We start from the raw sequence: 25,192 nt of genomic DNA on the forward strand, positions 1-25,192 counted from the left end.
TTTTTTTTTTTTTGCTGCCGTCCTAGGGTTTTTCACTCAACCAGGAAAAAGGCAGGCCTTGCAGCCTGGCCCCATAGTCTTCTCAGTGTCTCAGACGGTGGACCCGGCGCATCAAAGACTCCTCGCTTCCGCCGGGCTTCCTCCTCGAGCCGCAGCTGGGCTAACTCGGCCTTCGCCATGGTGACTCTCGTTCCACAAAAGGAGGTCTGTTATTAGGAGGCAAGCAGGCTCTCGGGAACCCCCAGGCTTGCCTTGAAAGGATGTGGGAGGGAGGCAGGGTCACGGGGGAAGGGAAGAGCCAGTGTGATGCGCTACCCCAGCCCAAGGCGAAGAACAGAGCGCAGCGCGTTCCCCAGGCAGGGCCGGAGGAAAGTCTCAGGTTAAACGTCTCAGGAGAACCAAGGCACAGAGGAGGTGTGAAATGTCCAGGATAAATAGAACCGCACGGGGAGGGAGAAAAGCCAGCTCCATCCTCTCTTAAAAACAGCTGCCATCGGCACCAAAAATATATTAATATCTGTACATTTGTCATCTTTAAAAAAAGGAAATAAAACTTCCTTGGCACCTTGTAGTCGATTTCCTAAAAGTGAGGTGATATGTGGAAAGGCCTCCTGTGTGCACACGCGGGTTTGCGTCTCCGTGTGGGGAGGGCAGAGCCCCCCACTGCGGCCCTGAGCGTTAGATCCCCCCCCCCCCCCCCAGGCAGCTGCCAGTTCCCCCACCGCCTCGGTGTGCAGGGAGCTCTTTACTCTGTGGTCCTCGCCCCTGCCCTCCAGAGGGCAGAGAGGGGATCTTCCGGCGCCTCCTCTGGGAGGGAAGTCCCGTCTCTAGGTGTGCTCTCCTTCAACCTGAAGGCAGCCTTGGCCTCACGGCCGCCCCGTACTCACACGTGTCTGCCCAGGCTCGGCCCGGAAGACAGAGATGCAGCCGCGAGCAGAGCTCACTCGATGTGGCGCCTGAGTGAGCACGTGTGCTGGGGGGCTCCGGTGGTCCCCATCGCCGTGTCCGGCAAGGGGTGGCGGCGGGAGGACCGGCCAGGCAGCGGGGAGGGGGGCCCAGGCTGGGCGGCACCGCTCACAGGTGGTGGTTGCTCTGTAGCAGGGAGGTGACGGTGCTCTGCAGGGCCACGGCCACCTTCTTGGAGGTCTTGCGCAGCAGCGGGCTGTCGGGGTGGTGCTCCTTCAGGTGCAGGACGTGGCCCTCCTGGCTCTCGGACGTGCAGCCACACTCCTCGCACACGTACAGCTTGGCCCGCCGCTCCTTGTACGCGTACTTCTGCTGCACGCCGTGGATCTTCTTGAGATGAGACTCCAGGGAGCAGCGCTGCGTGAAGGCCTTGTCGCACAGGCTGCATTTGTAGGGCCTCACGCCTGCAGGGACGGGAGGGCCGGTGTCAGGGTCCTGACAAGGAGCCAGCCGGCAGCTTCCCTGACTCAGGAAGGCCGGGCCACCTGACACCGGGGAAGAGGAACAGAGGAGGCCCGTCCGCCTCCGGCTCCCCGAGCGGCCTCACTGATGAGCTGAGGAGGACCTGGGGCCTGAGCTCCGAGGCGCCCCTCCGAGGCCGCCCCGCCGCCGAGGCGAGCGGGCATCGCCACGGTCCCCCGCGTGGCCCTGGCCGGGCAGAGTCTGGGTGTGCTCGCTCCCAGCCAAGGGGCTCCTCTTACCAGTGTGGGTGCGGACGTGTCTCTTCAGGTCGAATGTGTCATTGAAGCCCTTCCCACAGTAGGTGCAGAGGTGCCTCTTGACGTCATTGTGACACTTCATGTGACGATTCAGCATGCGCTGGTAGGTGAAGGCCTTCTGGCAGATGTGGCAGGTGAAGAGGTCACCGCCGGCACTGTCCCCGAGGGTCACCTGCAGGCGAGGACGGTGTTGCTGACAGATGACCAGGAGCCGTGGCTGCAGTCCACACAGCAGGAGGACACAAAGCCACCCCTGCCTCCCGGGGGAAGCCGCGCTCCACACCTCTGGGCCCCCAGGCCCGCCGTGGTGGGGCTGGAGGGCACCTTTGGGTCAACGGTCGGGCCTCCTGTCCGGTTCCCAAATCCCCTTTCGCGGTTGCCGCGCGGCCCCTTTACCTTCTCGGGGGACGGGCAACTGACTACCTGTAGAAACAGCTGGTTCACCATCACCTGGTAGAAAGGTGAGCTCCGATCTGCGGCTCTACACCTCTGCCCTCTGACCTCACTCTCCGAGGGGATGTCCGCTGCGCGGGCCCTACGGCAGCCCCCCTCGGCCCAGCCTGGAGGCCCCCGGCTTTGACCCGAGCCAGGCCCACCACAGCATGACTCGAGTCCCTCTGCCTCCTCACGACTCTCTTGCTTATAAACCTTTTCCTTTTTCTTTTTTTTGTGATTACGGAAAACCTCACGTCTCAGCTGTGGAAACGAGTGCCGTTTTAACTGTCATGTAGGGCCGGTCTTGCTTTATCTTTCCCTCCCAGCCTCCCCCCGCTGCCCTGGATCATTGGAAAGAAAACCCCGGCCACCCTCTGCTCCCCGGGCACCTGTCCAGCACCTTGGCCAGCACGGGGAGACATGGTCTCCACCTTGGCCAGCACGGGGAGACGTGGTCTCCACCCTCCGCCTCGGTTACCGTCCGGAGGTCAGTCGTGCTTTGCGGGCGCCCCGGTTGCCGGCACCCCCTCCTGAGCTCCCCGGGCACCGGGTCACCCCGTCACCCCGCACCTCCCCCTCCACCGCTTCTGGCACTGGGGCGATGCCGCCTGTTGCTAGCTAGTCGAGACCTTTTGGGTCAGGACTCGCTCCTCTGGCACATCTGCCATCCTGGGCCCTCTGCTCTCTCTGCACGGCCTCCCTACCCACCAGGATCCACGGGATGGGAGGGAGGCCCGCGAGGGCTCAGGGGCACCGCGCCGGCTCTCTGGCCAAGCACCCGGGACACGTGTGGCTGGTCTCCCTCTAGTTACAACACACACTTGGCCCCCACGGGGAAGAGAGGAAGGAACAGCATTGCACTGCCAGCTTTCTTCGGCCCTTCGGCACAGAGAAAAGGGCTACCAGAACCCTGCCACTACATCACCGCTGGCGGGTGCTTCCGGACCCTAGAACTTTCAGGAACGCGGGGCCTAGCCAGGGACAGCCCTGCTGTCTGCGCGCTCCTCGAAAGCAGGGGCCCACGCTCCTCACTGCCCCCGCTGCTGAGCACAGCTCCCCAGCTCTCGCCCCAGACACGGGGCCTCATGCGGAGGGGGCCGGAAGTGGCACACCCGGGGAAGGTGGAGGCCGCCGGGCACAGGCCTCAAGAGACAGTTAACCACCAGGTGGACTCCAGAGCTCACTCCGGATGCGGCACGGATGGGAACCCAGGAGAAGGCGCTGGGCCGGGCTCATGTCTCCATGGGACTCGCTTTTCCTGGGACTCGCAGAGAGGTGGCTCCCCTTGAGGCCAGAAACAAAAGGAAACAACCCCTGGAATGGCCTCCAGAGGGTGGGATGTCTCTTGCACCCCGCTGCTCCTTCTCAATGTATGACACTGTCCCATCGGACCTGCTTCTCTTCTTTTCCGTCCCCATCTGTGCCTTGCTGGGTTCACTTCTCTACGGGACCCTGGACCCAGATGCAAGGCCAGCTACTGCCTAGGTCTCATTTGTGCCACGTCTTGTGGGCCGGACACAGGACTATAGACACGCTCCTGGTCCTTGGAGACAGTGTGAGGGTCGGTACCTTCATTTTGGTGCGCAGGAAGCCGTGGTCTCTGCTCTGGGGGTCTGCCAAACGACTCATGTCATCAGAGGGCAGCTGGGCTACCACGCAGGGCCCAGGGGCCACACTATAGCTGGAGTCCCGAAGGCTCATGTCCAAAACCAGGGGGCAAGACGGGGGTTCAGCCACTGACGGCTCTGGCTCCCGGTAGGGCTGCGGTGGGCAGAAGCCCAGACTGACTGCAGAGAGAAGAAATGCCAGGTGAGGGGCTTGGTGGGGAAAACAGGACCCTGTGGGATTTCAGGAAGGTTGCCTGGCAGCGGGCTGCCCCTTGCAGGCAAACGGCAGAGCAGGGCTGCCCCCGGCCCATACATGCTGCGCCTCCCTCCCGCCCCATTAAGGTAATTACAGGTGACGCCCGCCAAGCACCACAGCCCACAGGCCTGCCCGCTGAGTAATTTGTGTCTTAGCGGAACTGGGAGGACCCGACCTGCCCTGCCAATTATCCCTCCAGAGTTGTCTGCCTGCCCCACCTGGGCCAGTCCCTCTGGATTCCGGGCCTCATCCACGCTCCTGCGTGGACAAGGGGCACCACTGGAGGCCCTGGGCCCAGGGATCCACCCCTGCCCCTGAAGGGTCCCTGGTGGCCTGAGCCACTCTGGGCTTCTTCTTTGGGCTGCTGGCCTGGGGTGGGGGTGGGGGGGGGTTGAGTGGTCCTCCAGGCTGGCGGGTGTCGCTGTTGCCAGCCATCAGGGTTCTAGGCTCCCCACTCCCACTGGCCAAGCTCGGCAGGCAAACAGGCCAGGTGAGGTGGGGCAGGGAGGAGGTCAGGGAGCAGCAGGTGGATGCGGTGTAACAGTCTCCTGGGCGGCCTGCCCGGCGGTTGCGCAACCCTCCCCTACAGCAGGGACCGCTTGCTTGCTCGTGGCCCAGCGAGGGCTGGGCTCCCAACCTCCGCCCTCCGAGGCGCCGATACCTGGCAGTCCTTTGACGTGGCCGCTCCCCACGGCAGACACCTCACACTAAACGGGGCCAGAGAGGCTTGGCCCCAGTGCGGAGTAGAGAAGACGAATGGCTGCCTCAGTGACACACAGGGTACGGGTCTCAGAGCCGACAGAGCTGGGGCAAACTAGCTCATGTTTTCACTTATCGGTATCTTTCCTCCCAAAAGGCTAAACTCTATTATACAGTTGACCCTTTAACAGTGCAGGGGATAGGGGCCCTGACCGCCACCCCCCCCCCCCACATACGGTCAAAAGTCCGAATAGAACTTTTGACTCCCCCAAAACTTAACTACTCATAGCCCGGAAGCCTTAGCGATAAGAGATACAGTTGACTAACACACATTCTGTAGGTTACATGTATTATAACAATAAAGTAAGCCAGAGGAAAAAAGTGTTAGTAAGAAAGGGAAAATGCAGGGGCGCCTGGGTGGCTCAGTCGGTTGAGTCCGACTTCAGCTCAGGTCATGATCTCGCGGTCCGTGAGTTCGAGCCCCGCGTCGTGCGCTGTGCTGACAGCTCAGAGCCTGGAGTCTGCTTCGGACTGTGTGTCTCCTTCTCTCTCTCTGCCCCTCCCCCATTCATGCTCTGTCTCTCTCACTCTTAAAAATGAATAAATGTTAAAAAAAAAAAATTTAAAGAAAGGGAAAATGCATTCACTGTACTGTATTTATCAGAAAAAAATCCACATAGAGGTGGGCCCGTGCAGTTCAAACCACATTGTTGTTCAAGGGTCAGCTCTGCTTAAAGCCCAAAAGCTAGGAACATTTTCCAAGCTTCAAAAGGAAAGGTCAAGAAGGGTAAAGGAAGGAAAGGATGAAGGTCTTCAGGGAGAAGGACTCAGGAGGCTGAGTCAAGGTCTCAGACACGAACAAGGCCCTCAGCACCCCCTGCCCCAGAGCTGGTGAGACAGAGAGGACCAGGACCCAGGGAGGGAGGGGTGGTCCCAGGGCAGGAGGGCCACTGCCCTCCCGTCTTCTCCCGGGACACCGCAGGCAAGGCTGGAGGTGGAAGGCAGAGGAACGTACTGATGGAGGAAGGGTGAATATGAAAGCACCCAAGTTTCGGGAGAGGCCCTGGCTCTCGCCCCCTCAAAACACAACAAAGGTCTGACAAGGGCAGAATGCGCCCGCCTGCCGCCCAGAACCCGTTCTGCTGGCACTGGCGTCTGCCTGTCCAGGGGACTTTGATGAGCCACCTCATTCCGGGAGTTGATTCACCAGTGCCTGGCCCTGGCCTGGCCTCTGAGCTGGCGTGGCGCCTCTCTCTGAACGCCGGGAGGCTGGACATCAGGCCCGAGCTCTTGGGGTCCCTCCGGCCTGCCCACAGCGATGGCTGTCTGTGTGCACAGGAGGGGGGCTGGGGGAAGGCAGGGGTGTGTCTATCCCTCCCCTTCTGACGCCGGTTTACCAGCCACCGGAGATCTTGGCCAAGAACTCAAAGCTGAATGACAATTTCCATTTCTCAATCCAGGTAGAGACAAACAGAAACCTCTACCGTCTTCTGTCTCTCGGTATCGCATAGCCTGAGCGAGGCTCCTGAAAGCTGGAGCCCGGCCACACCGCCTGCACAAGGAGCGGCAGAGGGAGGAGTGACGGCAGGTGAGGGCTAACCAGTTTGTTCGTGCTCAAAGTGAGTTGTCACTTTGGCTCCCTTGCTCCACTGACGGGGTGGCGGTGAGGTGTTCACGGCTAGGGTTCCAAGGGTCCAGGCCGGTTTGGGAGAACACCCGCTTCCCGCGCCCGCCTCTTCCGTTCCACAGAAGCCTGGCAATGCTGGTGCTGGGGAACTGGGGACAGGGAGCGAGCCTGCCCGGTCTGGCCTCGGAGCTGCCTCTACCCTCAGCCAGGGGCAGGGGAGGCCGGACGCACCGCCACTCGGCTGCCAGGGTGGGGACGTTTGCCTCATCCCATCCACCCCGCCAAACCTGTCTTCCCGCCACCCCCGGGAGCATGGCCCTGCCGCGGCCGCACGCACAGGGCGTGCTCAGGGCATGCCGCTCCTGTCACTGGGTGTCACTGGGTGGCCGGAGACAGGAAGCAGAACTGGTCGGGCCCTGCTTGTGCTGCTCTCTGTCCCCTAATTAGACGTTTCCGGCAAGGCGGCGGCTGTGGCTACTCATCGCCCGCCCACAGCTGTGGAGAATGGCGAGGCCGCACCAGCCTGGCCCTCTCCCTACTCCTTCAGGGGTTCGCGGGTTCCCCTCATGTTGGCCCAGCTCGCCTCCACTGGATGATGCCGAGCGCCGGGCCGGGAGCAGTTTGCCACCCGAGGCCCTTCTCCTCCTTCCCCGGGCAAGCCCCGCCTCCCTCGGACTGAGAGCTGCTGGCCAAATACTGGACAGAGGGCCAGGTCCTACCCCTACCCAGCAAGGCCTCAGGTCGGGGCCGGGCACGGGGCCCGGTGCCGGCTCCCCAGGGAGAGCAGGTAAAGCAGATGTGAGGACCCAGCCTCTGACCACACAGGGGCCGGTGCTCGTGCTGACCCGGGGTGTGGTTAAGTCAGCTCTGAACGGGCAGGGACAGCGTATCAGCACGGCCCAGGTTGGTGTTATCAGGGAAGGCAGGAGTCCCCCGTGCCCATCTCCCCCGGCCCCAGCAGGTCAGCTCTCGATGCCCGAAAGGCAGCTAGTGCCAGCCAGGTGGCAGAGGCGGGCGGCCCTGGAAACACAATGGGCCGGTTGCTCAGCCCACTGTGCCCGCCCTGAATGCCAAGTTTTTCTCTCAGGCAGTATCTTTTCCCCCTTTCCCAACTGCCTGTCGTGCCGTGGCCACAGCCAAGCTAACACGGGGCACCCGAGCCCTCACATCAGGGCGGATGGCCCCGACCGGCCGTGAACTGTGCTTCCCTGCGCGTCCTTGCCGCCCTTCTGGCCACCACAGGGCCGCGCGCCCCTGTGGGACACCACCCTTGTCAGAAGTAACCATCGGCAGTGGCCACCCTCCGCTCTGGTCCTCCCTGCGCCCGGAGGCCTTGCCCTCACCTGCTTTCTTTCTGGGACAAATGGTCTGGCAGGAGTCTGCCTCGGGTCACCCCAGCCTGGAGCGGTTTGGCAGCTTTGGGAGACGGCGCCCCATGGGACAGGCAGGCGCCCCATCTAGGCCACTGCCCGGGCCCACGTTGCTCTTCTGTCCCCATCCATGTCTGGCTTTCTATGCTCCCTGCCTTGCTCCCTGGAGAGTGCGGCAGACTCGTCCTTCGCTGCCAGCACGTCCCAGGAATGACAAGAATGATCCTCATTGGAGGCCTAATTTCCCCCCGCCCATACACATATACTCTGGGGCCCAAAGATGACCGAGAGGCCTGTCCACCGCGGCCGGACAAAAAGCGGCTCCCTGGGACAGGCATGTGCTGGCGAACTGGCAAGATAGACAAGAGAGGCCCCAATGCGGAGAAGGGGGTGCCTGGAAGAGGCCCTGGGACACCCACATCTGGAAGCACCTCATTACAGCTTCTAGGCTGTTTCCGGGCTCATCTCTCTACCCTGAAGTGCCTTCCTGGCTTTTCGTTGTTCCTCAGCAGGGGCTTAGCGTACGGGGTTTCCCCAGCATCCCCTTCAGTGCAAGACATGGAATTCGGGCCCTGGGTACAGGTGCTTGGAGTTCTCCTCAAGAAACCAGCATTAGTCCCAGCACATTAATACTGACACTACAAAGGAGCAACGCTGGGGGCGGGGGAAGTGAAGGGCTCAAGGCCAAGCTCTTGGGCCCAAATAGGTAGCTGTTAATCTCCCTTCCACTATGACCTTTTAGCCCCATGTGCCCACTTCTGGGCTTTTTCCTCAGCTTTGGAAGGAGAGTGACGCCAGGGAATGGTTCTGCCCTGGGGGTGGGAACTTCTAGAATTGTGTCTCAGGGAGAGAGGCTGGAGTGCTGGTCAGACTGGAGCCTTGGGCCTTCAGTCAGTAAGAGTGCCTCCTTCCAGGCGCTCTCTGATGCTTTAAGGGTCTCAGAGGGCCCTGGCAGGAAGGTCAGACCTCAAGCATTTCACTCTTCCCCAGCTTCGGCCCCCCCTCCCCCAGTGCCTCTCACAGTGGGAATGGGGTCAATGCTTAGCTGGTCACAACGTGCTGAGTCTGTGAGGTGGGGTGAAGGAAACGTGCCCAGCCGGCTCCTGGGGTCATGGTCGGCTAGTGATGGAATGGCTCAGCCAGGGGACAGGCCACCACAAAACACACTCCCCACTCTCCAGCCAGCTGAGGCACCCAAGCGTGGCCCGAGAACATTCCCTTTCTCATTTCCAAAACCTGTGGGAAAACTCTCCAGTGGGCCACATGGCCTTTAGAGGCTAAATTAAGTGCTTTGCCTTCTACCCTTGGCCTCACCCCACAGGACTCTCCCTCCCCAAGACAATGAGAGCAGATTGTCACCTGTGCCCTCCAGGTTTTGACCCCCTACCCAACATCTGGGCCAATCCCCTCGATCCTGTGTGAGAGGCCTGCACATCTCCCCTCACCTGGACAGCAGCGGGGGGGGGGGGGGGCGGGCGGGCACAGACCACCCAGAAGCCTTCCTCATCACCCGCTGGGACAGCCCCTGGGGAGAAGCCTCCCCCACCACTCCCACTATGGCCACCAGGACCGTGGTGGGGAAAGGTGGGGAAAATCACCAGGATGCAAGGAAGTCAATGATTTGAACGAACGGAATTTCTTTGTCCTTTGTAAAAGTCAACACATGATCTGTTACTGATTGGGATGTGAAATAAAACTAAAAATAACAGCACACCGAGTCTCCTGCAAGGCTCAGCTCACCTTTCACACAGTCCAAGTTCAGTTTATCAGATCCGAAGGAGCAGCTAAGCAGCAATGCAAACACAGGTGAGGGAGGAGGCAGGAGCGAAGAAGGGGGCTCTGATCCTCTCCCGGCCCTTTGCGGGTGGAACAGCCACCCTGCCAGGGAACTTGGGCAGGCAGGAAGCTATAAACAGCATCCGGGGCCCACACCCTAATCCACCTCAGGTGAGCCCGCAGCTCACTTGCCTTTTGTCTCAGTTTCCCCTTGTTTTAAGGAGGCCGTAGAAGCAGCTTTAAGATAAGGTTAAGCTGGGGAACATCCCCAGCGCCACAGGCCATTGGATCCTGGCAGATCAGGCCACAGAAATCTCATCACTACACCCACTGTCTCCACCAATTTCTTCAGGAGAGAAACTGAGGCAAGAGCCCTCCCAGGGCCCCTCACCGCCCTCATTTCACCACTTTCCTACAAGGCCTGGGGCGGTGCCAGGGAGCCTGCAGATCAAGGGTCAAAGTCGGTTGGTTAATTACAACCTCTCCCCCCACCCCCTTGGAGGCTCCGGGCAGGGTGTGGGGAGGGGGAGCTCGGAAGGAAGCTGGCTTTGTCCTGACCAGGCGGGGTGGAGGAGAACAGAAGGCCCGAATGTTCTCAAGGCTTCCAAAGGAAGATGCCATTCGAGAAACAACTCGGCTTACTCATTCAAAGTTGACTCCGACGCTGTCAAGGCGTCTTCCAAAAACAAGCTGGGTGCACCAGCTCCCCCCACCCCGCCCCCGCCCCGGGGCCTGGTCCCTCGGCTGTGGGATGGGCTCCTTGCCACTCACACTTGCCACTCAAGTGTGTCCTCCGCGAGGCTGAAGGAGGCGCGTTTCTAATAGCGGTGGGACGGGATCCCACCTTGGTCTTCTGGACAAGCGGGGTGCGGCCGGGCGCCTGCCCCACGGTCTCCGCGAACTCTGCGGGGCGGCTAGCCGGGAGCCCCCCTCGGCCGCCCGACCCTCTCCGCGACCTTCCGGCCCGCAGAGGACGAGAGGCGGCTTAAACTGCGCCTTGTCTTACATTTCGCACAAATTTCGGCAGAAACTCCAGCTCGCTCCCTGCTCCCCCCCCCCCACCCCCCCGGAGTGGCATCGCTCCAGTGCCCTCCTCCCGCCTCATAAAAGTCCCGGCTTTGCGGATTTACGACGTGAGAGTGGAGGGTCGCCTGAACGGTGACACACCCCGTTGCCTCCCTTGCGCCTCGGCTCGGGCCGGTGGAGGGGAGGGCGGCACCGCGCGGGGCCGCGCGCCTCGGACCCGCCCGCCCCCGGGCCAGTGGCGGGGCCTGGGAACGGCTCTCGCCCCCTCCCGGCGGCCCCCGCCCCCACCCGGCGCCTCCGCCGCCGCCCTGCCCTCCCCTCCCCTCCCCTCCCCCCGCGCCGCGGGCTAACGGGGCCGCGGCCGCTTAAACATTAAATCCGGCGCCCCGGCTGCGCCGGCCCCCGGGCGCCGCGTCGCTGCGCCCCGCACGCCCGCCGCCCGGACGGGCCTCCCGGCTCCCAGCCCGTCGGGCGCCCCGGGCTCCAGGGCAGCGGAGGGCTCGGGGCCGCGGAGCGGCGCCTCACCTGGCACGTAGATCTCGCCGCGCTCCTCGTCGGGGAGCTCGCTCCAGTTCCTCTTGCACGTGGAGACGCACGGCTTCTTCACCAGAAACGCGCGGGGCATTTTCGAACCCTGCTCGCCCGGCACCGTCCGCTTCCGTAACCAGAGCCGGGAGCCGTCCCACCTTTCCCGGGCCGAGCCGGAGGCGGCGGAGGGGAGGGGGCAGTTCAGGGAAGGAGTCGCCCAAGTGCCCCCGCGTTCCTCGGGGAGACCGTGCCCGGGACGGCGCGCGCCGGTTTCCAACTCCGCGGGGCCGTCGCCGCCCTCCCTCGAACGGAGGCCCTCGCGGCCAGGTGCACCGGGCGGCGGGGACAGCGGCAGGTAAGCGTCTCCCAGATCGACTGGCGTCCCCCGCGGCCGCTCGGGAAGTCTTAAAGTGCGAGCCGGACGGACGGGTTCACGCTTTATTGGCTCGCGGCGGTGTGTGTTGGTGGCTGGGGCGGGGTGGGGGTGGGGGGGTTGATCTGAGCTAATTAGCTTGGAGTATCCCGGGGAGCGACGGCGCATGCGTTGGGAAATAACGGTGACAACCACCTATTTGTTACCTGTCGAACCGGTTTCCATTCCGCTGCGGGTGAGGTGGCCTCGCGGCCTGGGCGGGGTGGCCGGGCGGGGGCGGAGGGGGGGGGGCGGCGCAGGGCACCCGGCACCCGGCTGCCCCGCCGGCCGCGCCGCCGCCCTCCAGGGACCTCCCAGCCGGGAATGCTAGCGTTCGCAGACGGAAGCTTCGGAGTTTCGGAGGGAGCAGAGGAGGGGAGGGGGCAACGTTATTTGCACCGGCGCTCGCACGCTCCGCGGGTGATGAAATGAAACTCGCCCAACGGGGCCCGGGCCCGGCCCCGGCGCGTCCCGGCGCCTGGGGAGGCGCGAAGCCGTCGGGCGGGAACGCGCGGCCCCGCCCACACTTGTTGAACCGGGCCTGGGCCCAGGCGGCCCGGTTCCCGAAGGCCTGGCTGAGCAATTCGTGCTTCAGCCTAGAGGTATTCGCCGGGCTCCGGCTCCGTGCGGGAAGGCACGCGAGGCCTGAGTAGCGTGGGGAGGACGCGGCCGCGGTGCAAAGCGGGGAGTGCCCTCCGAGAGAGCAGATCGGCTCATCACTGCCCAGAGCCCGCTTTCTGGCCAGGGAAGTGCCGAAGGCTTCGTGGAGGAAAGGGCGTTTAAACCGGTCTGAGTCCACCGAGATCCCGAAGGACCCCAGCGCCTTAGTCACTGGGGCTTACACACCTGCAGACACCCTCATCCTGGTCCCAACTGGCCAGATTTCAGTGCAGCCAGGCCGAGGCCCAGGCCCTCTGGAATCAGACCCAATCTACTTTGCCTGGTTGCAGCCACTGCAGGCAGGGAGCTCCTGTCTGCTCACCCCCCCCCCCCCATAGCCCACCCTGGGCCGAGGTTCAGCCTGGGACACACACCCTCCCCCTCACCCCCCAACCATTCATCATGCTCTGCCCAGTCCCCAGGCTTAGCTGGAGGGAGGCCCACCCTCAGAGCCCTTGTTGGCTTGTTGCCTTCGGTGTTACTGTGGCGCTTTGGCCCCGGGCCATGGCTGGGCTTCTCTTATCACTAAGGTCAGGAATGGGACCCCTTCCTCTTTTTAGCTCTCCTCCTACCCCCCTATAAAATAAACATTTCAGAATCTCTACCACACATACACCTTTCTCACGTATTAAATGTTTGCTGGAACAGGTTAAGAGGAAACGAGTCTGATAAATGAATTCACTCTATTCAAAAGCCAGAAGTCCAAGAGGAGCAGACCGCTGATGTCCGACTTCCGGGCAGGCCCTGTGCATTGCCCCGCCCCCACTCCCAGGACTTTCTGGGAGCACCCCCTAGGTGCGTGGGGAGAGTGTGGACTTCAGGAGCAGATAGGCCCCCTCCCTCCCTCCCTGGTGGGGCCTGTGAGTTTGGCCAAGGGGCTTTCCTCTCCCCGCCTGTCTCCTAATGTCTATCACCTGAGAATCCTGTCACCTGCCTCCTGGGGTCACTGGCCTCTGGCAGGCGGTACTGTTAGCGCCTTCGCCCTCCTCTCCCAGGGCTCTGCCTTCTTGCAGCCCAAACGTACTTTGATAGTCCTCCCCTCTTACCTGCACCCTTGGGTTCAAGTGACATGACTTGAGTGCCGGCCGCGGACTTAAGCGTTTGAATAAATCCTGGAGAAACATCATTGACCAACCCTGCCTAGGAGGTAAATTCAGCTAATGAATTCAACAAACACTTACTGAGCATTTCGGTTGGTGCCAGACCCTTACAGGGGCTCGTCACCCAGTAGGTGCTTCGTGGAAACTATGACGAAGTCTTCACCGATGACCCTGGACACGAGAAGCATAGTCTTTCTCGTGGAAGGGGGGGCAGTGAGGAACAACTCAGATGTCTCCACTTGTGAAAAGAATGTCACACAGTGTTTGGAATGAGGCCCCGGGAGGGAGGGATATTCATCCATGGTTTCCGCTGCCGTATCTACAACTGTTGCCGGCACATAGTGGATTATCAATAAATATTTGTTGAATGAACGAATATCTGGTTTTCTTGACTCACGGGACCCATTCAGCCTTTCGCGTTCCAACTCTTGGTAGAGGCATGGATACAGAGCAAATTTATCATAAGGAAAGCGATGGGGCAGGTTCAGTGATAAAAGGCTGTCAGGGAGAGAGAGAGAGTGGTGGGGACCATGGAGAATGTGCCTATCGGAAGGGTGTAGTAGCAATCATGTCATTTGAGCAGAGAAACACGGTGTGGCCCCATCTGTCCATTTTGGGAAAAGAAGCCCCCCCCCACCCCAAATATCCAGATTTGTATGTGAAATATACCAATTTTTAAAAGCTGGCTCAATTTTTTTAAAACAATGGAACGAGTCAAACACAATACCTCTGTAGGGCAGATGGGAGCCATAGACTGCTGGCATGTCGCCTGTGGTTTGCAAGCAGCCCTGGAACCAGACGGCGTGTGTGAACTTGGACGAACACCAGGCTAACCTGTGAGCTCCATGAGGGCAGGCACCTTCTGCTCTGTTCACACGGCATCCGTTCGATATTATTCGTTCAGTCCTTAAGCCAGTCAACGGATACTTCTCGAACACCCACCATTGGCTGGGCACTGGTGATTCTATGACGCGAGGCAGACGGAATACTAAGGAAACTTTTAGCGCGGTGCACGGCTTCGGTGATGGGATAGTGACGGGCCGGGGGTGCTGAGATCTAACCAGGAGCTGTGCAGAGCAGGGAAGAGCCTGACGGTTGGTGCAAAGACCCCAGAGCGGGAGTGGAGTGAGCCTAGTGTGCGTGAGATGCACAGAAAGACCAGGCGGCGATATTATCAAGGGGATGGGAGGGTGTGGGAGCCGAGGTTGAAGAGGCAGGTGAGCCGTGTCATGTGAGGCTCAGAGTGGTGGGAAAGCCTTGGGGTCGGCTAAGGGGAACGGAGTATGTGTGTCCGCGGGAGGGTGATGAGGGTGGCCGTAGGGAGACCAGTAAGGAGGCTACTGCAGTTGTCCAAGCAGGAGGTGGCCTGGGCCATCTGCTAATGGAGCCGTGAGCTCTGATTCTAGGCATTCTGAGTGGACATCTCTCGTTGGGGTGGTGGACAGGGGTGTAAAGAAAGCCAGAGCCCCAGCAGGCAAGCAAGGACCGTGCTCCCCAAAAAGTAGTGGCCGGCTCCCGCCTTTGGTGCCCTGAGAAGCCCAGGGAGGGCCGAGGCAGAGTTGGATGGAGAAGGCTTGGAACAGCCCCTTCCTGTTCTCAGAGAAAGCTTAGCAGGGGAGCCGGGACGGGGTGCAGGGAGGGGGCAGGGCTAGGAAGCACAGAGGCTGAAGGTAGAGGGCTTCTGGGAGATGAGATGTGCTGGGAGGAGAAGCAGGAAAGGGCCGGGAGTTGGGCTGCCCCAGACTTTTAGCCTCCGGGGACTCAAGCCAAGCCGCCTAACCTGGCAGGGCCTCAGTTTCCACATCTGTAAAGTGGGGCTCCTGGTTCCAGCTCTGTTCCTCCGAGCGGTCAAGAGACGCTGTTGATTTGTTTTTGAGCAGCCTCTAAGAATGGACCCAGCCTTAGAGCAGGCCGATGGGGCCCTGGCCACCAAGGCCTCTGCTCAAAAGGTGGCCCTTCCGGCCCCATCTAGCAATGGCCTCGGGGAGGCCGCAAAGCCCTCGACAAAGTGGAAGTGCTGTGAGGACACCAACTCCCCCATGTCTGCTGAGGTCCTGCCCGTGGGCCTGCAGCCCTCCCACGGTCATCGTGGGCAAAAGGCTCAGCAGGTGGGGCTGGCGGGGGGACAGTAGGCAGAGGAGGAGGCTTCCTGGGCCATCTGGAACCTCTGGAGCAGTGCAGGGAGAAGCCAAAGCTTCCTGCTGGAGGAGACCAGGCAGCCAGGTGAGGCTCACCACTGTGGCCACCAGGCTTCACTCCGTCCTTACTGCCCATCGTGAAGACTGGGACTGTCAGCTCCCAAGTCCTCAGCACCCAAGCCCAGAGTCATCTGCCCCCCGCCTTTCCTCACCCTACACATCCACCCACCGGCAAGTCCCCTCCGCTCCCAGATCGTCCCGCATCTGCCCACGCCTCCGTCTCCACAGCTACCACCCTGGTCCAAAGCCCTGTCACATTTCACCCGGCCACGGGACAGCTCCCGCCCCCAGCTAGCTGTCTCCCCTCGGCTCAAGCCCTCCCGTGGCTCCCGTGGCAGCTGGAAGAACGTCTTGGAGGCCGGTGCACCTTGATCGCATGCTGACCTCCTGACACACGCGTCTCCCTTCCCGTGGGCTCTGTGTGCCCGCGTGGCCCGCCACCCACCCAGCCTGCTGAGGCCTGGTCCCGCTGAGGCCCCTCCTCCGCTGCGCCTTCCACCCGGAAGCCTTTTCCCCACCTGATGACTGGTTACCTCTTGTCATTCAGGTTTCGGCCAAGTGTCCCCGCTTCTGAGAGGCCCCTCTGGCCACCCTAGCTAAATCCTTGTGGCCCAGCCATCTCTGGTCCATTACCCTGTTCTGTTTCCCTGGAGGCATCTTTTAATCCGTGAAATTTTGGTTTGTCAGGTTCGTCCGTGGCCCTCCCCCGCCTGGCCCCTACAATGTAAGTTCTGTACACAAGGGACCTCTTTCTTTTAACACTATTTTGCTAGCTTTATTTAGATATAATTTAGGGGTGCCTGGGTGGCTCAGTCAGTTAAGCATCTGACTTCAGCTCAGGTCATAATCTTGCAGTTCGTGGGTTCGAGCCCCGCGTCGGGCTCTGGGCTGACAGCTCGGAGCCCGGAGCCTGCTTCGGATTCTGTGTCTCCCTCTCTCTCTGCCCTTCCCCCGCTCGCACTCGGTCTCTATCTCAAAAATAAGCATTAAAAAACTTGTTTTAAGGGGCATCTGGGTGGCTCAGTCGGTTGGGTGTCCAACTTTGGCTCAGGTCATGATTTCGCAGTTTGTGGGTTCGAGCCCCGTGTCAGGCTCTGTGCTGACAGCTCGGAGCCTGGAGCCTGCTTCGGATCCTGTGCCTCCCCGTCTCTCTGCAGTGTGCCCCTCCTATGTTCATGCTCTGTCTCTCTCTGTCTCTCAATAATAAGTAAACGTTAAACAAATTTTTTAATGGTTTTAAGATATAATTCATATACCATAAGTTCCCCCTTTTAAAGTATATACTTCAGGGGGTTTGGTGTCTTCACAGAGTTGTGCAGCCATCACCAGTCTTCCAGAACATTCTCATCACCCCAAAAGACACCCCGTACACATTAGCAGTCCTTCCCCTTCCTCCCTTCCACTAGCCCTTGGCATCTATTACTCTGCTTTCTCTCTATGGATTTGCCTATTGATATGTTCTTTTTTTTTTTTTTTTAACATTTATTCATTTTTGACAGTGAGAGAGACAGAGCGTGAGCAGGGGAGGGGCAAAGAGAGAGGGAGACACAGAATCAGAAGCAGGCTCCAGGCTCCAAGCTGCCAGCCCAGAGCCCAACCTGGGGCTCGAACTCACGGACTGAGAGATCATGACCTGAGCCGAAGTCGGACGCTTGGACGCTCAACTGACTGAGCCACCCAGGCACCCCTGATGTGTTCTTTTTAAAGCATCCCTGTATACCCAGCGTTGGGAAGATGGGTCGGTCATGTCCCCATTTTACAGATGAGAAAACTGAGGCTCAGGACCCCTCGGAAAACTGACTTTCCCTTTCTAAGCCTTGTGTCTAGTGTCTTCCCCAGAGCTGGGCTACGCCTCTGGGGAGGATGGAAACTCAGCAGGAAGAGAAGGAGTGAGGTGTGAACATCGAGTAGGGAGTTCTGAGCAGGGAACCTGGCTGCGGCCCACACCTCTTGGCTGGGAGGCCACTTTCCAGGGCAGGCCTGCAGACTGCAGATTCAGGGAACGTTTGTGCTCTCAGTGCTGGTGGGCCGAGCTTAACTCTCTGGCTGGCCTGTGCCACAGGGGAACAGGGCAGGGACATCTGCACCAGCAGGTAAGGAGAAGGCCCATCCCGGGACCTGGACACCCGAGAGGGCTGAGGGCAGCTGGTTGTGGAAGGAGGCCGAGTCAGGGGCATGGAGGGGCTGTCTGCTGAGGTCCAGGCTCCACCTCTTAGGAGCTCTGTGACTTTGGGCTGGTGACTGTACTTCTCTGGGCCTTCCTTTCCTCATCTGTGAACGGCACCCACCCCCAGGTAGCCCAGGGCTGCTGTGAGCTTGGGAGTCCATGTGGATGTGGCCACCACAACATCGGGAACCACACATGGGTTCCCTCCCTCCGGACCCCTGGCCCCAAAGGAGCCAAGGCTCAGAAAGGCTGGTGACTGTCCGAGGCTGAATGAGGGCCAAAGTCAGGGGTGGATTTCCTGACCCTTTGAAGCCTGTCTCCTTAACTGTAAAAGAGGCTTAATAATCACTCCTCCCTCCCTGTGAGGGGTGAGGGCTAGGGGTATGTAGTTATCAGCACCCTCTGGGCCTCAGACAGGGAAACCAGACAGGCTCCTTGTTACCCCCAAGCTGACTTCCCTCTCGGGGCTGCTCTCATCTTGGCCTCTTTCATCTTAGGTTTAATTAGCCAGGCTGCCCCACCCCACAGTCTCTTGGGCGGGAGTCATCACTCCCATTTTATAGATGGGGAAACTGAGGCACCTAGAGGGAAGTGGTTTGGGGCTGCCGCCTGTGAGTCAACTGTGGAGCCAGGGCCCAGAGGAGTTGGGACCGGGCTTTCCAGCTGGACCTGTCCCTGGGGGTGGCTCCCTGTCTCCATCCCCCTGGCATCCCTGGCACCGTGGGCACCCAGACAGCCTCTTTTCCAGCTCTCTCTACCCAACCACTCCCTATCACCTCCCATCTGGAGGGCAGCAAGATGGGGTAGGGAGGGGCCTGCAAAGACTGGAGAAAGGAGAGAAACTAGTTGGCAGCGCTAAGGTAGGGGCTCAGGTCTGTTTCATCTTCAAAGCCGGCTAATTAGAGCCAAAGGCGTTACTGTAGCTGGTGGGGCCTGAACGCCCGAAGTTCTGGGCCCTGGAAGCCAGCAGTCAGCGGGGCATCTGCAGTGTGGGTCAGGGGCCCAGAAGATGCTGCTTGATGAGCCCCAGGCGAGCCCCTTCAGTGCCGCCAAACAGCTCTGATCCAGCCCCTTGAAAATCAAGAGTGCTTGCTAGGAATTTATCCAAGGGATACAGGAGTACTGATGCATAGGGGCACCTGTACCCCAATGTTTATAGCAGCACTCTCAACAATAGCCAAATTATGGAAAGAGCCTAAATGTCCATCAACTGATGAATGGATAAAGAAATTGTGGTTTATATACACAATGGAATACTACGTGGCAATGAGAAAAAATGAAATATGGCCTTTTGTAGCAACATGGATGGAACTGGAGAGTGTGATGCTAAGTGAAATAAGCCATACAGAGAAAGACAGATACCATATGGTTTCACTCTTATGTGGATCCTGAGAAACTTAACAGAAACCCATGGGGGAGGGGAAGGAAAAAAAAAAAAAAAAAGAGGTTAGAGTGGGAGAGAGCCAAAGCATAAGAGACTCTTAAAAACTGAGAACAAACTGAGGGCTGATGGGGGGTGGGAGGGAGGGCAGGGTGGGAGGGAGGGCAGGGTGGGTGATGGGTATTGAGGAGGGCACCTTTTGGGATGAGCACTGGGTGTTGTATGGAAACCAATTTGACAGTAAATTTCATATATTAAAAAAAAAAAAAAAAAAAAAAAAAAAAAAAAAACAACAAGGTCAAGAAACACAAAGAAAATCTGAGGCTCTTCCAGATTAAAGGACACTAAAGAAACAAGAAAACAATGCAATGTGTGGCCCTGGTTAGATCCTGGACTATGAAAAAATAGTCATAATTTTGGAACAAATGACAAAATTTGAATAAGCATAGACTCTTAGATAACAGTATTGTATCAGTATTAAATTTCCTGATGTGAATAAAAAAAAAAAAAAAAAAAAAAAAAAAGAAAATCAAGAGTGCTGAGTTCGTGCACTGCTTGCCCCCAGGTCTTCAGTGGCGAGGTCTCGGTTTCTGAGTCCGTGCTAGACATGCCGTGAGCCCGGTGACCCGCCAGGCCCTGCCACTCTGCACGTCTGCATCCCGTTGTTTTCCGGCTTCATGGAAGCTTATGGCCTTGCCCTGCCAGCTTTACGCTGGCTCGGCTGCTGCCGCAACCCTTGCCGACTGTGGTGTGGCCTAAGGCAAAGGTCAGCGGCTTCCGCCCGCCGTGACCCCGGCGCCGGCTCCGCGCCCCCAAGCCGAGCGGGTGGGGGACCCGGCCGGCGTCGGAGAAGCGAAGCCAAGCCCTGAGGCGCCCGACCGACCGGTTCATCCGGGACTGTGAGGAGCACTTCCTGCGGGCGCCCTGGGACCGCACCTTGCACACACCCCCCCCTCCCCCCCCAGCGGGCACCCTGGGAGTCCAAAGACCCGCACCCCACGCCCCCCGCAGGGTGTGGTGCGCCGAGACGCCGGCGGGGGGCGCGCCGGTTGCCATCCTCGCCGGCCCGGTGGGCGCCGTCCACCCGAAGGCCCTGGGATCGCCGCCCGCGCGCGGACCGGACCCCGGCATCCGGGAGCCCGGGCCCACCCAATTCCACCGCCTCTGCCCGGGCCTGCGGCGGTTTCGGGGAAGGGGGGCCTGCGCGCAGCGGGACAGTTACTCAGCCCCAGCGAAACCGGCGAGTCGGCACCTGCTGGCTGGGCGGGAGGGGAAGGCGGTGGCCCCGTTACGGCCCCGCCTACGCCGCCCACGCGCCGCGCGCCCCGCCCCGCCCCGCCGCGCGCCGCCGCCCGGAAGGAGCCGGCCGGCCCCAGTGCCCGCGGCGGCTGAGTCAGCTACGGTGAGAGCTGCCGGCCCGTTACCGCGGGCGCCGGGGGCCGGAGCGGCGCTGTGGTTTCGGTGCCGGCCGCGGGCGGGCGGCCTAATGAGCTCTCGGCACGCACCCCGCGCCGGCGGCCCTGCCCCGCGGGGACCCTCGGCTCCCCGCCCCGGCGTCACCCCCGAAACTTCTCGGTTTCATCCCGGGATCCAGGCGCGGGGTCTCCGCTGGCGTCTGCGCGTGGCAGAGGGCAGCTGGGATTTGCGAGGCGGCCCCGGGGTGGCCGTGCCCCTTTGGGGTGCAAGCAGGTGCCCGAGCGCCCTCTGGCGGCCGCGAGCCTGATCCTCCCTAGCTTCTTTGCAGGGGACCTGCGTGCCGCCGGACCATGGGACCCCTGAGCCGGGAAACCTGGGCGCAGCGCCTGGGCGCCTTCCGGGCCAGCCCGTCCGCCTTCATGGCAGGTCCCGAGGGTGAGGACCTGGGTCGTGACCTGCTGAGCGAACTGAGAAGTGAGAAGCTGAGCGAACAGACCAAGGTAGGCCCTGCGTGCGCTCCCTGCGCTGACCCATCTGGTCACTTCAGCCCACCGCGCCCTGAACCTCATTTTCGTGATTCCCACCCAAATCCCCCATCTCCAGGTTTCTTTGCTGGCCCTGAGCCTGGAGTATCCAGCCCAGCTGTGGCCGGACGCCACTGCAGCCGAGGCAGCCGCCACCTCCCTGTTGGACACCCTGGTCCTTCTACCCCCACGGCCCTCGGCCCTGCGGCGGCCCCTGCTGCTGGCGGCCACCACAGCCCTGGTGGCAGGAGATGCGCTGGGCCCCACTTCGGAAGCCTCCCGCCGGCTCCTGCCCCTTCTTCTCGGCTTGGCCTCCGGCCGCGATCTGGGGCGAGGCTTTGGCCCCGCCTCGGAGCAGCGCCCCCTGCAGGCCACGGCGTGTGAGTGCCTGCGGGAGCTGGAGAGCTGCAAGCCCGGGCTGCTGGGGGGCTGCCTGGGGCTGCTGCGGGGTCTGCTGGGGCAGGAAGGCCCGGTTCAGCCGCTCAGCCTGCTGCTGGCGCTCGCTCTGCGCAACACCTTGGTGATACGGGCCAGGGCCAGGGCCGGCCTGCAGGGCCTGCTCATGGCTGGGGATACTCCCTCTGGGGGTGATCCCTGGAACTGGGCGCTAGCCGAGGAGGGGGATGCCCGCCTTCAACCGCAGGCACCCAGCTGGCCAGCAGCGGAGGAGGAGTGTGGCCTTGCAGTGCTGGAACCCACTCCTGAGGAGGCCCGGGAGCTGCGGGCTGCTGTGGCCCAGCTTCTGGACACTTCCTACCTGCTCACTCCTGTGGCTCAGGCCCAGCTTCTGTGGCTGCTGGGCTGGGCCTTGCGGGGTCTCCGGGGACAGACGCCAGTGCTCTTCAAGCCGCAGTTGGTGCGGCTGCTGGGCACGGCGCAGCTCACGCTGCTGCACGCGGTTCTGGCGCTTAAGGCAGCCTTTGGGGAAGCCCTGTTCACGGCCCAGGATGAGGCCTTGCTGCTCCGCCGGCTCACCGTGGCCGCCCAGCACCCGGCGCTGCCCCTGCCTGCCCACCTCTTTCACCTGCACTGCCTTCTGAGCTTCCCCGAGAACTGGCCCCTGGGCCCCACAGGTGAGGAGGCCGCGCCGCTGCTGCTGGGCCCCCGGCTATGCCGCGGCCTCCTGCCCAGTCTCCTGCATGACCCGATGGCCCTCCTGGCCCGCCTGCATCTGCTGTGCCTGCTCTGCGTGGAAGATGAAGAAAAGGAAGAGAAAGGCCAGGACCGGAGCCCCCGGCATTACCTGGAGGAGCTGCTGGCTGGCTTGCGGCAGAGGGCAGCCCTGGACGGGGGCCCCCGGGCCTCGGCCACCCTCTGCTTCCAGGCCTCCTACCTGGTTGTTCAGTGCCTAGCCATGCAGCCTACGGTGCTGACACCCTTGACCCACGGACTGGCCCGGCTGTACCGAGCCCGGCCGGTGCTGGCTCCGCATTTTGTGGACCTCTTGGATCGCGTGGGCCCGGAGCTGGGGGAGCCCCTGAGAGTGGCGTTGCGGCAGGAGGTGGTGTCCAGGCCGGGCAGGGATGAGGCCCTTCGTTGGCACCTGCAGATCCTGGCCAGAGTGGCGGACGGGAATGCTCAGAGTGCCACCCTCGGCTTCCTGGGAGCCGCAGCTGCGCACTGCACGGACTGGGGCCTCCAGCAGGCCCTGCTCCGGGTCTGCCGGGCCTTGCTGCGGGCGGGTGTTGGGGGTGGCCCGGCCGACTTGCTGCAGGCGCTGGCCAGGCAGTGGGAGGACCCCGACGGGCGGGACCATGCTCGCCTCTACTACATCCTCCTGGCCCACCTTGCGGGGCCCAAGCTGGGGGTGGCCCTGGGCCCCTCGCCTGCTGCACCCGCGTCGGCCTCCTCCCTGGTGGCCGAGAACCAGGGCTTTGCTGCGGTGCTGGTGGTGCAGGAGGCCCCGGCCCCGATCCGGCTGAGCGTGGGGCCCCGCAGGGCGGCGGGCCCGGGCCCGGTGCTGCAGCTCCACGTGGAGGTGCTGGAGCCGGCGTACTCGCTGGAGCTGCGCTTCTGCGTGGAAGGACAAGTGTACGCGCCCTTGGGGGCCGTCCACGTGCCCTGCCTGTGCCCCGGCCGCCCTTGCCGTCCTCTGCTCCTGCCTCTGCAGCCCCGACGCCCGGCCCCCACGAGGCTGGACGTGCGTGCCCTCTACACCACGCCCACCGGCCTCACGTGCCATGCCCGCCTGCCGCCGCTGCCCGTGAACTTCGCTGACCTTTTTCTGCCTTTCCCCCAGGCCCCCGAGGGGGACAAGCTGGGCTTCTTCGAGGAGCTCTGGGACTCCTGCCTGCCAAAGGGCGCCGAGAGTCGCCTCTGGTGCCCTCTTGGGCCACGGGGGCTGGAGGCCTTGGTGTCCCGCCATCTGGAGCCCTTCGTGGTGGTGGCCCAGCCCCCCACCAGCTACCACGTAGCCATCCGTCTGCCCCCGGACTCGAGGCTGCTGCTGCGGCTGGAGGCGGCCCGGGAGGACGGGGTGCCCGTGGCCCTGCGGACCGATGACTGGGCTGTGCTGCCCCTGGCTGGGGACTACCTCCGTGGGCTGTCAGCTGCTGTCTGAGCCTGGAGGCCAGGCCGGGTGGGAGCGGGACGAGGGAGGTGGCCCTTACAGGGTCTTGTCCAAGAAGGGCACTGAGGGCCAGGACCCAGTCCTGTGGGTCCTTTCTTTAAAATAACCTACATTTCACCAGTGACTTTACTGGTTTGTTTTCTTTTGAACCCCACTTGGGGGCACGCACACTGGGGCGGGGGCGAGAGGCTCCGGGAAAACCTCCAGACTAGGAACCCCCACCCCTACTGCAGGGGCCCAACGTATCTTTCTGCCCCGGTATGCTGGGCTTCTCCAGAATCCCTGCCCAGCAAGTGGGAGAAAAAGTGTCCTTGTCGTCTCTACTTCCCAGAGTGGGGCCGGCGGTGGCCCGGAGCCTTGCGGCAATTTAGAAACGAGGGAGCTGGATTTAGGCCTCCTCACCTGGGACTGGTCCTTTCCAATTCCAGAGCTTTGCCGGGTGCCCGCCCCAGGGAGCTCAGGCTAGCTAGCGCAACGGACCGGACCGGAGGCCAGTCGCAGAGAGGGCTTAGCAGCTCCTTCCCGGGAGGGGGGCTCCCCGTGCTGTGTCGATTGGAGCCAGCTCTAGGAAGGGCCTGTCAGTATATTTGGGGAGCTAAGACAGAAAGGCCCCATAACGCGGGCTAAAACTAAGCCGACTCTCCTTCACTGCAACCCGACCTGTGGACCTAAGAATCTTCTAGCTAAGAAAAACTAGTCCCTTTGTTCTTTCTCCAAATGTGCAAGACAACTTTGAGTTCAAGTGTATTGGCGCCGACCCTGCTGCCGGGCACCAAGCTGGTATTTTCCACCTACGCTGCCTCATTTCATCCTTGCAACAGCTCGGTGGGGCCCCACAGATGAGGAAATCTGTAGGCCAGAGGGGTTGAGTGATTTTCCTGTGGTCACCAGCTGGTTAGTAATGGTGTTTCGTCATCTTGGAGGAGGCTGCCATCACCGCACCGTGAGGACAGAGACCTGCACGGATCACAGGGCGGCGGAGTCCCCAGGCCTCTCTGCCCTGGGCCAGCCCCTGGGGTGGCGGTGGGGGGTTGTGGTCCATCAGCGGTGATCAATCAGCAGTGCTGGGCAGAGGATGACCAGAGGCTGGGGCCTAACTGTTCTGCTCCGGAAGGGCCTCTCGTGTGGCCCCTGCCTCCTGGGCTTCCAGCCCACAGGTTCCTCATGGGCCATTCCTGCCCCTCCTAACTGTGGCGGGCTGGGAAAGGAAAGCAGGGCCCGGGACAAGCGGGCCGTCACAAGTCAGGTCGGGAGGTCTGTCCCAAGTTGGGGCCACGGCGGTAACTTGCTGGGTGATCTGGGCACGCCATTGCCAAATCAGGAAGGGTTTGGTTCCAGGAAAGAATCCAGGAAAGGGATTTAAGACACCCGGCTACTTCCAAAGTGGCTGGGAAGGCTAGAGAAGGGGGCCCCCAGGAGCTGCCTGTGGCACTGCTGAGTTCCAGGACCCCCTGCCCTGCCTGCAGTCCAGTTCCTCCGAGCACCCAGAAGCTGGGCCTCGATCCTGGAATGTGGGTGGGCTGCCAGAGCCCAGGTGCCTCTTGGCACCCACAAAGCCAGAGCGCTGGCCCTGCTACAGACAGGCCGAGCCTCCCGCGGCTGCCGAGTGGCCTCCGTCTTGTTTCCTCTGCCCACGTCATTTAGAGGACATCTGTTTCTCACACAGACCTCTAGCACAAGGGAGCCTGGGAAGTGTACTCGTTTTCTTTTTGACTTCAGATGCACTAAGTAGTGATAATCCTCAGCCTAAGATTAA

General features: G+C 61.5%; 2 protein-coding genes across 4 annotated transcripts; one reads left to right on the top strand and one right to left on the bottom strand.

Moving 5' to 3' along the window:
- Positions 1–740: 740 nt before the first annotated feature.
- OVOL1 (ovo like transcriptional repressor 1) lies at positions 741–12,384 on the bottom strand. 3 transcript variants are annotated; one of them, XM_060607259.3, is made up of 4 exons: positions 11,007–12,384; positions 3,690–3,907; positions 1,668–1,857; positions 741–1,370 (listed from the first exon to the last, which is right to left on the bottom strand). In XM_060607259.3, the coding sequence occupies exons 1-4, from the start codon at positions 11,548–11,550 to the stop codon at positions 1,075–1,077; spliced, it is 1,248 nt and encodes a 415-aa protein (XP_060463242.2). In that variant the 5' UTR covers positions 11,551–12,384; the 3' UTR covers positions 741–1,074. The 3 variants fall into 3 exon arrangements, with proteins under 3 accessions (XP_060463242.2, XP_060463244.1, XP_060463243.1); XM_060607261.3 differs by lacking the exon at positions 11,007–12,384 and adding an exon at positions 10,227–10,491; XM_060607260.3 differs by lacking the exon at positions 11,007–12,384 and adding an exon at positions 9,420–10,171.
- Positions 5,522–23,565, top strand: AP5B1 (adaptor related protein complex 5 subunit beta 1). Its single transcript, XM_060607258.3, has 3 exons — positions 5,522–5,527; positions 20,672–20,843; positions 20,947–23,565. Exons 2-3 carry the CDS (start codon positions 20,694–20,696, stop codon positions 23,425–23,427), a joined length of 2,631 nt encoding a protein of 876 aa, XP_060463241.2. The 5' UTR covers positions 5,522–5,527; positions 20,672–20,693; the 3' UTR covers positions 23,428–23,565.
- The last annotated feature ends 1,627 nt before the right edge of the window (positions 23,566–25,192 follow it).

This window comes from Panthera onca, chromosome D1 (assembly GCF_046562875.1).
Source record: "Panthera onca isolate mPanOnc1 chromosome D1, mPanOnc1 haplotype 2, whole genome shotgun sequence".
Lineage (NCBI taxonomy): Eukaryota > Metazoa > Chordata > Mammalia > Carnivora > Felidae > Panthera > Panthera onca.

Bases quoted from the DNA above. Each gene is read 5' to 3' on its own strand.
- OVOL1 (XM_060607259.3), bottom strand. From the start codon at position 11,550: ATGCGCCGTCGCTCCCCGGGATACTCCAAGCTAATTAGCTCAGATCAA. The intron at 1,858-3,689 runs GTACCGACCCTC...CCTCGCCTGCAG, and splicing joins TCCTGCGCACCAAAATGAAG to GTGACCCTCGGGGACAGTGC. The intron at 1,371-1,667 runs GTAAGAGGAGCC...CCGTCCCTGCAG, and splicing joins ACACGTCCGCACCCACACTG to GCGTGAGGCCCTACAAATGC.
- AP5B1 (XM_060607258.3), top strand. From the start codon at position 20,694: ATGGGACCCCTGAGCCGGGAAACCTGGGCGCAGCGCCTGGGCGCCTTC. The intron at 20,844-20,946 runs GTAGGCCCTGCG...CCCCATCTCCAG, and splicing joins AGCTGAGCGAACAGACCAAG to GTTTCTTTGCTGGCCCTGAG.